Here is a 13304-nt window from a genome sequence, read left to right as displayed (position 1 = left end):
TGTTTTTTACTGACCCCAAAAATATAGTAAAATATATAGTAAAAAATATAGTCTGGATAAAAACACTTTAAATTGACGTTACAGTGGTAAAAATCTGCAATATATATATTTTTTTAACGTGTTTTACACTGATTTGTGGAGCATTTCATTATGGACATCTTTGGCAGCCACAAACTTTGACGGTGAAACTTATAGCAGTAGGCTGCACACAATTACTTAGAAATATAAACAAGCGCTAATTATAAATCTTGTATTGACAGCATTACTACATTCACTTTGTAAACTCCAGTCTGATTGTTATGACAGATGCTTGATTGAGACGGGAATGATTAGTATTGAAGTGTGAGGACTTATAAGGCCAGTAGAGAGCACTGTTCTCCTGACACAACTATCCCAGGAGTCTCTGTGATGGAGTTGTGAGCTCTTGTAAATATGGCAGGTCTGTGTGTCATGTATTTGTGTTAGTGCATGTGTGTGTGGCTCTGTGCAGGTTGTTGTACACAACCAGTGACTACCTGGAAGTAGCAGCAAGTAAGGAGAACACTATAAACTGGATAAAGCCTACAGTACAATTAAAAAGAGGAAATCAATGGAAATGGCATGGATTATGTTCACGAGTGTGTGTGTGTGTGTGTGTGTGTGTGTGTGTATTTTATGTATTCAATTTTTTTTTTATATAATTACAAAAATTGTCATTTGTAATTTTAATTTTGAAATAAAGCTTGAATATTGTAAATATTTTAAAAATGAATTATGATTTCATGAACAATCTAAACAAACTTTGGCTTCACCAACACTACATACTGTATGAGAGGAAGCAAAAAGCAAATGATTATTGCATTGCTCGGGTTGTGTGTTCAATACAACAATACATTAAAAACAGTGATGATAAACTTGATTTTTACTGGTAAAAATACTAACACAGTTAAAGTAATAGATCTGAGTGTAGTATTTTTGACACTTATCACACTGCTGATTGTGCTAAACTGCTACATGGCTGCCTGCTGCAAAAGTTCTGGACATATGGATGAGAGACTGTTGTGCTGGGTTTTGGGGAACGGTCCGAAGGTCATGCGTCACTGCCCTTGTTCAAAATAATAACTTCCCAACTGCTGGGCAGAAAAAAAAAACACAACAAATACACACACACACTGATTTTATTACACACTCAAACACACGCTGTTCTCACCAGGTGCATGGCGGAGCTACGGGGAGGATGTGGCTCGATGAGCAACTGAGATGGCGTCTGTCCAACACTTTGGATCTGAGCCTCCGTGGCCTGCAGCAAAAGAGAGAGAAAGATACAGAGGAAAGAGAGGATGAGATAGATGGAGGGAGGAAAGAGAGAGAGAGAGAGAGAAAGAGAGTGGGCTGTCAGTATTGATACGCATCAAAGTGATGGGTCAATGCGCTACTTGACAATGCAAGCAAACCCCCTTCAGGCCAGCCTTGCCGTGGAGGGGTGCTTTTTGTGGGGGGTGGGAGGGGTTGGTTAGTGACCATGAGTTCCAAAACCCACCCCAAACTACCCCCCTACCCCTTCAAAGCCTGCAGAGTCATCCAAGTGTTAGTATGGAAGAGACAAGCCTTTCCTTATTAACATGCTTCAGTTAACCGTTCCCATTTCCAGGAGCAGGGCCCATGTAGAACCCCCCTTCGGCAAGCAGACGTTAACCTGGACTGACGCACAGCCAAGACTGCGGCAGAACCTTCCCTCTTAGATGTTATTGTGCCCGAGACAAAGGGCAGAAAGAGCACATACACACACACACACACACACACTGACTCTCACAATATACAATAGGAACAGTACTATTAATAATAGTACTAATACTAATGATGCATTAAAGATTACAAACACACCACAGGAAAGATAATACCGTAATGTGAATGATTACATCCTGTTTTGTGTCTAAGGCAGACTTATTAATGGTTATGATGTAATTCATATTTAGGCATTTAGCAGACGCTTTATCTAAGGCAACTTACAAATGAAGAACATCAGAAGAAACTTGATAAGGAAGCACGAAATGGCGTAGTGCTGCCTGCAATATCAAGTTTCAAGAGTTAAAGTTGTACAAAACTGGAGTAGAAGCTGTATAAAATAAATGTACAAAATAACCTATATGATAATACTCTTATACGCACTATATACTGTAGACAATTCTAATAATCCTTAATTTTCAATTCTTGCAAAAGAACATTTACATTTTTCAGATTTTAATGCATTTCAAAAGTATCCTAGTTTACAACTCGTAGCTTCACATGAAACTGTTAAATTCATAACTGGGCAACTGACATAAATGATAACACACACACACACACACACACACACACACACATTTATTCAGCAAATTTGCATTAAATTGAGAAAGGATGGTTATGACTTTTATAATGTTAAAAAATATATATCTTCACAGTAAATGGTGATCTTTTGAAGTTTCTATTCATAAAATAATCATAAAAAAAGGTATCACAGTTTCCACTTACAATATTCTGTGCATCTGTTTCAACACTGATAAAAATAAGAAATGTTTCTTGAGAGGCAAATTTGAATGATTTCTAAAGGATCATCAGACCCTGAAGACTGCTGAAAAAAAAAACCATTTTAATATATTTTTATACAGTTGAAATAATTATTTCAAATTGTAATAATATTTTACAATATTAATGCATTTTTTATCAAATAAATGCAGAATTGGCGTGAGACTGCTTTTAAAAGCATTTTGAGACCTTACAGACTCAAAACTTTTCTAGAGTATTTGGGAATTTGTAACTTTTTTAAAACCCTTTACAAAAGTTTACTTGACCTAATGGTACTATTACACAGTAAGATTTATTTTTGCCTTTTATGCGATATGAGCCATAAGAGTAAAATAACATTGAAGGAAGGGCAGAAACCCATTCATCTTTCACTCCACACACACATAACGTCTCACGTTATGTAATGCTGACAGACGAATGTTGCCGTGTGTTGGTTATTGATAGGTTGGGTATATGTGTATGGAGAGTGTGTGTGTGTGTGTGTGTGTGTGCCACTGTGCACGGTAGCATTGACAGACACCTACAAGCTCCCCTCGGCTGTTCTGAGGCTCTGATCCCATCAATCCTTCCTTCCCGAGTGGAGTGCCTCCCACAGTCTAACAGAACAGCTCTCCCTCAGCGCTCTGAAGTCTGGACGCTTGTGTCAGATCAAACGTCTGCTTTATCCATGTCACCACATAGGCCAGATCTGCATGTTTAACTTGTCACATGATCTGCACTCTTACTTAGTATGTCTTGTCTTCCAGTAAAAATATCTACAGTAAACATGACTAAATCAAGATACACTTAAGAATACAAACAGACTTAAGATATTATGTCAAACAAGAAAAACAAGGAGTAAGAAAAGTAAACTCCATTCAAATGGAAAACAAGATTTTTATGCAAAAAAGCGAGAGAGAAATAGAGAGAGTCAGCGAAAGAAAAGAAAGGGGAAAATTTTTATTTTTAAGATTTTTTTTCTTATAATATCATGTCATTCTGATTTTCAAGTCTTGATTTAAGAATGTTTAGATATGTACTGTAAAAAAATTAAATATAATTGATTCAGATTTGAACTGGAACCATTCGGAATTCTAAACTCTAAATAAAATAAAAAAATGAATGTTGCTGTCAAACGATTAATCACGATTAATCACATACAAAATAAAAGGTTTTGTTGTTATATGTGTGTTCTGTATATATAAATATGCACACATACAGTATATATATATATATATATATATATATATATATATATATATATATATATATATATATATATATATATATATATATATATATATATATATATAAATATATATATTGACATGTATTTACATGTCTATATTTATATTCATATAAATCATATTATAAATAAATAAATTTTAATATATAAAAATAAGATATTTTTTTCTGAAATATATACATGCATGTGTGTGTATTTATATATACATAATAAATACAAACATATTTACACAGCACACATACATATATTATGTAAACAAAAAAAAACTTTTATTTTGGATGCGATTAATCGTGATTAATCGTTTGAAAGCATTAGTTTACATAGATTACAAATGTGTAATATTACATGACTTCTAACTTTTCTTTTTTTCAAACAATTTCACTTTAAAGTTACCACTAAATAATAATAATAATAATAAAATTATTCTTCATTCACATTACTTCTAAATTTGTTCTCAATGAAATGGTGCGCAAATGATTTTTCACACTGAATTCAAAGCACAATGAAAGCAGTGAAACAAACATAAATAATCATTAGTGCAACTGAGATGAGAGGAACCATGAATACTAGTTCTCACTGAAATATTTCAAATAGGAACAGATCATCGAACTTAAACGATATCATCTTGGCCTGACCCTGGTGGCAAATTCAGCACAAGCAGAGCTCTCGCATTTGGTAACAATTAAATGTCAGTCTGTGCTGCTTTACGATGCTGTCTGTCAAATAATAATGCGCTCACATTATAGCTATTTTAGCTTCGACTCAGGAACAGGGGTCACAATGTCTGCTCAAATAATGTAATCTGATCTGAAGATCTGAGAGAAACAGCCAGCCATGTGGAAAGTATCACTATATTTCTGCCTTCCAACAGTGAGGAAAAACGAGGGAAAAATTCCTTCTAAAAGTCCAGAAATCGGAATATAAATGGTCCATATCTATCTATCTATCTATCTATCTATCTATCTATCTATCTATCTATCTATCTATCTATCTATCTATCTATCTATCTATCTATCTATCTATCTGTCTATCTGTCTGTCTGTCTGTCTGTCTGTCTGTATGATCCTTACTATTATATCTAATAATTACATATAAGCTCTTTAATATTCAGAATGTAATGTCAAGAAAAACTGTACCTTGTTATTCATCTAATTCGGAGAGGTTATGTCTAGAGTCAAAGCTGACACTAAGGTTATATGAGGGGCACATCCTTTAAATCATCCCAATGTTGTCAACAGTCCCACAGTGTCAGCTGGTTAGAGAAAAAAAAAACACTTTTTATTACAAACAGAAATCTGTAACCTTTAACTGGCAGTTCATTACTATAATCCACTTCAAGCCCCTGCTCTTTACGGCTGATAAGAAACACCTCTTGCATGAGCTGTACACTGATTGTGTCTGCCAGAGGTTTAAGCTGCCACGCTTAGATGGACATAAAACATCCATCATAACCTGTGACATATCAATCACAGCTCCAGCATGTTAAAGCTCTGATGTTCATCCTTAAAGAGAACCACAAGGATTTTTCAAGTTGTGAGTTTAGTGATGGTATGTGTAAAGCTAAAACATATCTAAATCTCAAATGTAGCTCTTTTAGATGTTCATGCAGGCCTGTGTTGACACCAAGACTGATGAGGCTAAAACGTCATTTCACAAACAAGTTCTCACCACAAAACTATTCACACCATGTTTTATGCCAAGTCATTCTCTCAGAAATGTTCAGACATCAACGAATCATCATGAAACATTTGGCATCCAATAAAAAAAGACTCTTATTATTATTATTATTATTATTATTATTATTATTATTATTAAAACTACTACTACTACTTATAATAATAAAATTAATAATAATAATAATAATAAAAAAAAAAACATAATAATTCAGACTTGGTTTACATCTGTTATTTAGAACAAATGCTTCTTGATCTTTCTTTTCTTACACTGACATGCTATAATAACTTGTGAACATATTCAAATCCTTATTAGGGACAGATTAGTGCTATTATGTTTACATGCAATACAAATCTGAACCAAAAGATTGCTGGCATGTTCTTTATCCGTAAACGCTTTTTTTTCCCCCATGACACAACCCCGCTAGCTAGAGTCCTGTGACTCCATCATCAACTGCTGCCATTTTGATTTGACTCTGGAACGAGTTATGACCCTTAACTCCAGAGTTTGACATTTTAAGGCTGTAATTGCAGTGCTTAATGTCAGAGCTGTGGATGCACCTGTCACTGGAGAATGAATCGATAGCCTGAAGGTGACGGTCACATTTCTGAGCGAGATACCATGAGCCGTCCTCCCTCTCCGGTTGAGAGCGAGAGACCTTAGAAACGCTAGTGAATATAGCGCAGTTGAGGTCAGAAGATTTTGTCTGAGAGGGTATTCCTTTAATATTTCGAGCTCAAGGGCCACTGGTTAACTAGCAAAAACTCCTTCATGCATTTAACAAGTCAAGTTGAGGTCAGCTTTCTTCAAGTGTCTGAATGCCAGTTGCCAGGTGCTTGGATGACATAAAAAGCAATATAGAATTAATAAAGATACTGAATGGAACATAAAGCCTTCTCAAACTCCAGGACTGACAAATAAAAGCCGGTTTTCTTGCTCTTCTGAGGCTAACAAACCTTGCTGTCAGCTACCATTGCTCTAGACTGCTTGTGAAGAACGTGGCCACATGAAAGAAACATAATTGCTATTGTCTGGAATGTAGAGCCGAATGATGAAAAGCAAAGCTTTCTCCATATTGTTTGATAATTAGCCCCCCTGTTCTGTGAGTGATTTGCATAGTGGTCACTTGACAAATAAAGGCAGTCCTGGAAGTGACAGTATATAAATGACTTGTTTTGCAGACAGCAGATGGTGGGTATCACAGGGAGCGGGAGAGATAGAGGAAGGAGAGCGAGGGAAAGAAGAGAAAGGGAGGGAGGAATGGGGTACATGCAACTGCAAACACTGCTTACCAGCTGCTGCTGTTCAACTGCAGTCATATCCACAAACACAGTTAAGTCATTTTCAAAACTTCCACCAGTCAAGAAAGAGTATTGTGTGGAAAATTAATAATATTGATTTACATCGTAATTGCGTGATGAATTCAAATTTTGTAGGTAACCGGAAACTGAATAAATACTACTATTTGATGTAAAATAGTGTTTTTTAGATTAGATGACTGAATCTTTAAGACTAAAACTTTTCAACTTTGTTTTCACTAACTGAAATAAAGCTGAACATTTTAATATTATGTGAAATACTTACACTTGATGCCTTGGCAGCTAACTAAAATACGGTTAAGTTCATGTACTAAAGTAACTCAAACTAAAAGCAAAATAAAATCAATTAAAACTAAAGATAAAAAAGCTAATACAAAAGACAACAGTTACAGCACATGATGGAATCAGTACAATTTTAAATAAACTGCAAAAAATTAAAATAAAAGCCATTTCAAATTATGAATAAAATACTTGCATTCAATAATTGCATAAATAAAAATAAAATAAAGTAAATAAAAATAAATTTAATTTAAATTTAAACAGTATATATATATATATATATATATATATATATATATATATATATATATATATATATATATATATATATATATATATATATATATATATATATGCAATATATGAAATTATTTATTTGGCAGCACTTATATACAGTGTATATATATATATATATATATATATATATATATATATATATATATATATATATATATATATATATATATATATATATATATATATATATATATATACTGTATACACTCTGTATATAAGTGCTGTCAAATAAATAATTGCATTCAAAATAAAAGTTTTTGCTTACACAACATATGTTTGTGTACTGTGTTTATTTATAATGTAAATATAAAAACACACACATACAGCATATATTTAGAAAATATTTACATGTATTTACATATATATATATATATTTATATATTTAATATATAAACGTAAATTTTTCTTAAATATATACATGCATGTGTGTGTATTTATATAATTATAATAAATATACAGAGTAAACACAAATATATTATGTAAACAAAAATGTATTCATTTAATTAATTAATATATTTAAGATATAAAAGATTTCTACTTCTTCATTATGATCAGATAAAAAAAAAAAAAAAAGCTGAAAAAAAGAAACCAAAAAAGTACATTGATGAAGGCTCAGAATAGCATAGAGACTTGGCATGTTATGGTCGCTTTACATGAGCAAAAACCACTTTCATAAATCTGTCTGATGCGTTTATTGGCATAGACATAATCAACTGTACCTTTACGTGATTTATATTATTTGTACCTACATTTTTATGGTTACTACTTTTTACTTTGCTGATGATCCAAAGCACATGAGTAAGCAGTTTGAGTTTCTCTTTCCCAGAGGACAAAACTGCATCGCAAGATCTGAAACATACCTGACAGTCAGATAGTCGACTGAAACTGGGTTCATTCATGCCTGAACGGCGGTTGACGAATGCTAATATTGCGACTCTTACTCCATCGTTTTTAAACCTGTTGCATCTGGAATCCTTCAAAGAAAAGCTAACTGCAAATATATCAATTTAGAAAACACCCCACACGATTTAGTTATATATATAAAGTCAACATAGACAGCTGTCCATCTAGTGGTGACATTTATAAAGCGTTTTACCCTCTACTAACACAGTTCCAATTCTAAAAATGCATAGAAAATAGATGTTAGTCATAAATTCTGAAAGCCTGTTGCTGTTTTCATGGCAACCCCGCCATAGCGACCTACCTCGCGCATCGGGGGGTCACTGGCGAGGCTGTCGAGGTTGACGGAGCCCTCGTAGGTCAGGTGGTGAAAGACATTGAGGGCGCGTGCCGCCTCGGGCCCACGTTGTTTGTAGCCAAAAATAAGGTCAATCCACTGGTGCAGCTGACACGACACAAACTCGCTTTCCAGGGCCTGTCAAACAGAGCGGGGCAATTAGAGGTGAAAGGACCACATACACAACATCAACACACACACAGACATACAGACGCAAACATACATGCACAGACAAACATGCACCTGCGGTGACGCTTCTCGATTTAGCAGACTGCAATAGCCTGTGATCCACATAAGAGGCTAAAACGTAAATAAATACCTTTCAATAAAAAGAAATACCTTTTAACATTTTTCATTCAATAACAATTCAATTAAATTCAATTCTATTCAAGTTTATTTGTATAGCGCTTTTTACAATGCAAATCGTCACAAAGCAACTTTACAGAAAATTATGTTTCTACAATATTTAGTAGTAGATTATAAGTGGTAACATATGATAGACACAACCCTTAACACTGAAATGTAACTAATTCAACAATATACTGTACAGTGAACCTATATGGACATAATAATGAGTGATTGCTGTTAGATAAACTATATATACAAAACATATTGATCAAAAGTTTAGGGTATGTACTTTTTTTATGTTTCTGAAAAAAGTCTTCAAGGCTGCATTTATTTGATCAAAAATACAATGAAGACAGTTATACTGTGAAGTATTATTACAATTTAAAAGAATGTTTCTTGTTATTAACAACGTTGAAAACAATCTTGCTGAATAATATTTCCATGGAAAAAAGTAATGATTATTTTTTCAGGACTCTTTTTGATGAAGAGAAAGTTCAGAAGAACATCTGAAAGAGAAATATTTTGTAACATAAATGTCTTTAAATACTGTATTATAATAATTTATAAATTAAAAATATTAATATATAATATAATTGATTTTGTTGCATTTTATTTGTAATTTTATTATTTTTTTTAGTATGTCCATATAGTTTTTATACATTTTAACAGTTATTTAATAGTTAATAGTGATATATTTCTGCTATATATACCTGTACACACACACACACACACATACACATGCACACACAAACACCCATTTATTGTACCTGCAGTCAGTGAGCATTTCTTGTATATTTTCTATTGTGTTCTACTTTTCAATACTAGCTATGGTCAGTTATGAATTCAAAGCATCATTTTATTCCAATACAGGCCTGGATTCTGCGGTTAACGCTTAAGGATGCCCAGAAGTGCTTTATTATAGTTATCAAATCCCATCAAAAACTGTCATACTGAGATAACAAAGGGGGGTTAAAGAAAGAATGAACAAATAACACAGAGTGGCACACACTTTTTTTCTCCCTCTCACACACAAACACACCCAGGGCACCGCTGCTGGAATTTACACACTCACTCTCACATCAGAAATAACAGCTATTACCAACAGAGCAAGCCGTGGAGCGCTGGGGCTGAGTTCCCCCCAGGGCATGTCATTACAATCGAAAGTGACACATGCAAAGATGGGAACACTAAGTGAAAGAAAGAGAGGAAGAAATGGCAGGAGGGGAACGGAGAGAGAGGAAGGGAGCACAAAGACAAGGAGAGAAAGAGGGGATTAAATGAGACAGAGAGAAAGAGCAGCAGAAAGAGAAAAATAAAGGACAAGATCTAAGGACAAAATCGAGCCGTAGCCTGTTTAAAAATGTATGTGCATTCAACTAACCTAACATAGCTAACAGTCGATGCAACAAACCAAAGAATTCCATTAAAAGCTGACCACAAAAGGAAATGAATATTTATTGAAACTGGATATTTGTGTTGGTATTCCTGCATGTTTAGTGTATGAAATAAAGAGACACAAATATTAAGGTTATCATGATTTTCTTTCAGCTGTGGACATGGTTCTGCAACAAAACCCATCCCATTGCTACTCGAAACTAGCCCAAAACTAGCCCAATGTTTCGAGGGGGGTCTGCGTTTTAGGGGAGTAAAAAAGAAATAAAAAATGGCAGGGTTCCTGTTGTACCATTCACATTCCCAGGGCTGAATATCACATTATTGGGATTGCTTCAACCTGAGGACATGAAAAATAACCCGCAGGAACAGTGTTAAAGTAGCCCAATTTCGGGAAAACCGCAGAATTGGCAACACTGGCTGTGGCACACAAAAATAGACATTTTACAGAATGACCCGGAAACATGGAAAGATGGCAAGAATATGGCAAGATAAATATTCAATCATGGTTTGCCAATATGTCAAGGCATGTTTGACATCAATGAGATCACATTTGCTATAATTAATTTTTTTAAATAAGGTTTTCAGGAAATATTGAAATATGAAATTTCAATATGTACCTCGAAAAAAGTTATCATATGACTTGAGACTTGAAATACGGCACACCAGATGTATGGACCAATATTATTGCATTTTAATGGTGTTTTTCTGGTTCTCATCTGAGATGAAATCAGTGAATCAGAAAAAAAGTGAATAAATTAGAATTCTTACTAAAATGAATCAGAATTCTTACTCAGAACCAGTAAAATGTGTATATATATATATATATATATATATATATATATATATATATATATATATATATATATATATATATATATATATATATATATATATATATATATTATTTTTTTTTATTTTTTTTTTTATTTTTTTTACTGAAACAAATTAATTTCTTGAATTAATGTTGTTTTTTTTTTTGTTTTTTTTTTGGTTCTTTTTAATCAAATAAAAAAAAAAAAAACATATATAACTGTTATGAAAAAAGCACCAGTACTTTCTACTGGACTTAATTGCGGGAAGAAATAAAGTCAAATGGATTCATAACATACCTGAGGAGTAAATTATAACAGCATGCATAGATCAATTCTTTCTTTAAATCCAGACGAGGAGCTTATTATATTTTTATTTACACCAGCTTTTGTTACAATTACGAAGATGCTTTATTTTGGGCCACAGAAATCTGAGTTTTACTAGAAAGAGGTAACCAAACTGTGAGACCTGAACAGATTTCGCAACATCCAAGGCTTGTGTCAAATAGTTTGATATGTTTGAGGTGTTTTGACATCCTCAAGCCCTTTCTTAAGGAAACCTCACTTTAACAGATAGCTACTTGTGTGATTTTTGGATATGTGCATGTGTAGGTGCCAGTACGTGTGTCTCTATAGCTGAATGTGTTAAACCAGAAAAAAAGAGGCTGGAGGAAAGGTCACCTCCACAAGACACACACACACACACACACACACACATGCTCCAACACTGTCACTGCATCTGAAAAGGTCAAGTGTGTTTCCTGTAGTGCACATACACACACTTTTTTCCTCAGGCAGCATGGGCCACAACACACCCTTAATACTTTGAAATGGCCGAAGTTTTAATACACAATAAGTAGAATTAAATGCACAAACAAAACATCATGCAGCATATACAACTGCCATCTTTCCCCATGTGGTTCTCTCATTTTTATAAGATACAGCCATTATAAGAGGCAGAACACAATTTCGAGCCCACCACTGTCCACAGGGATTGGTGGACACACACATATCCTGTCTGCTGCCAGCCAAATCATGATTGATGAAGTCGGCATTAGGGTAACATTATAAGGGACAGTGGCCAGGCCTGTCCTCCGTGACATCATTCAAGTCAGCAGTAGATTACATTAGTATCGAGCAGTTCACTACATCACGACCTTCACAGCACACAGAGGCCTGCAGAGGACCAGGATGCTGTTTCATTCGGACGAATCAGTGTGATCTCAGGGGAACAGACAGAAGGAAATGGATTACAGATTAAATACTAGATTATGAATTTAAGATTCTGCAGATTCTGTTTAGACATTACGTCAGTTGATGTTATATAGTTAGCAAAGCAATATGACATTAGTAAGTCTACACTGGACTACAGGTCTCCCACATTTTCTGAATCAATGCATTGTTTTTTAATAATTTTTTGATATGCAGTTTATTTGCATAATGTCAAAAATGAATCAGAACAGAGAATAGACAGAATAGAGAGATGGTTGGGAGAGGATCTGAGCTGAGAAACGCTCACTAAAGTCCACTATTGTATCTACAAACTTTGTGAATGACAGAATCCTGTACGTGCAGATTCTGTTCAGGCCATGTGATGAAGAGGGTTGTTGTGTTTAGGTAGCGAGTTCTACTTACCATCCTGTTGATCCTGACGAAGTCCTCAGGTTTCTTTGCCCAGGCTGGTAGTTCTACATCACAAACAGGGACACCGTCATCTCTGTCACCCAGACAGTAGCCATTATTGTTCACAAACATCTCCGGCAGGTAGTAGAACTCAGGAATCAACTCCTATGAAGTGACGAGAAAGAGGACAGGAGGCAATAAAGATTAAGGAAACGGAGTTAATATGCACATGCAAAAATACCAATGCTTTCAACATTGCATGTTTTGAAGTTCAATTAATCAAAATGTTGGCAATGTTTCAGGCGGCCATGGAAAACGACCCCAGGAGACCAGTGAAGGACCATCAGAGAACATTTAAAAACACTCAGAGAGTGTGGGAATGCGGCGAACGCACGGAGATGGGGGAGGGTGAAAATACAAAGGAAACATGAGAGATGACAGAAAACTTTATTAATGTTTGAAGTGAGCTGATGGATGAATCTGCTGAATTCGTTGAAGTACATGAAGCAGGTCTGGTTTTGTTGTGCCCAGAGGCAAAATTCTGATTTTGGTTC

At 34.4% G+C, this 13304-nt stretch overlaps 1 protein-coding gene across 7 annotated transcripts in view; it reads right to left on the bottom strand.

Annotated features, from left to right (window-relative positions):
- The window catches only part of LOC127972725 (neurobeachin-like), a 247688-nt gene that overhangs the window by 11694 nt on the left and 222690 nt on the right, over positions 1-13304 (bottom strand). For all 7 annotated transcript variants that reach the window (XM_052576455.1, XM_052576457.1, XM_052576458.1 and 4 more), the window contains 3 exons: positions 12763-12915; positions 8543-8713; positions 1190-1279 (listed from right to left, as the gene is read on the bottom strand). In XM_052576455.1, coding sequence (XP_052432415.1) covers positions 1190-1279; positions 8543-8713; positions 12763-12915 — 414 coding nt within the window. The remainder of the gene's footprint in view (positions 1-1189; positions 1280-8542; positions 8714-12762; positions 12916-13304) is intronic.

This window comes from Carassius gibelio, chromosome B15, assembly GCF_023724105.1.
Source record: "Carassius gibelio isolate Cgi1373 ecotype wild population from Czech Republic chromosome B15, carGib1.2-hapl.c, whole genome shotgun sequence".
Classification (NCBI taxonomy): domain Eukaryota; kingdom Metazoa; phylum Chordata; class Actinopteri; order Cypriniformes; family Cyprinidae; genus Carassius; species Carassius gibelio.
This window is presented reverse-complemented; position numbering and strand designations above follow the sequence as displayed.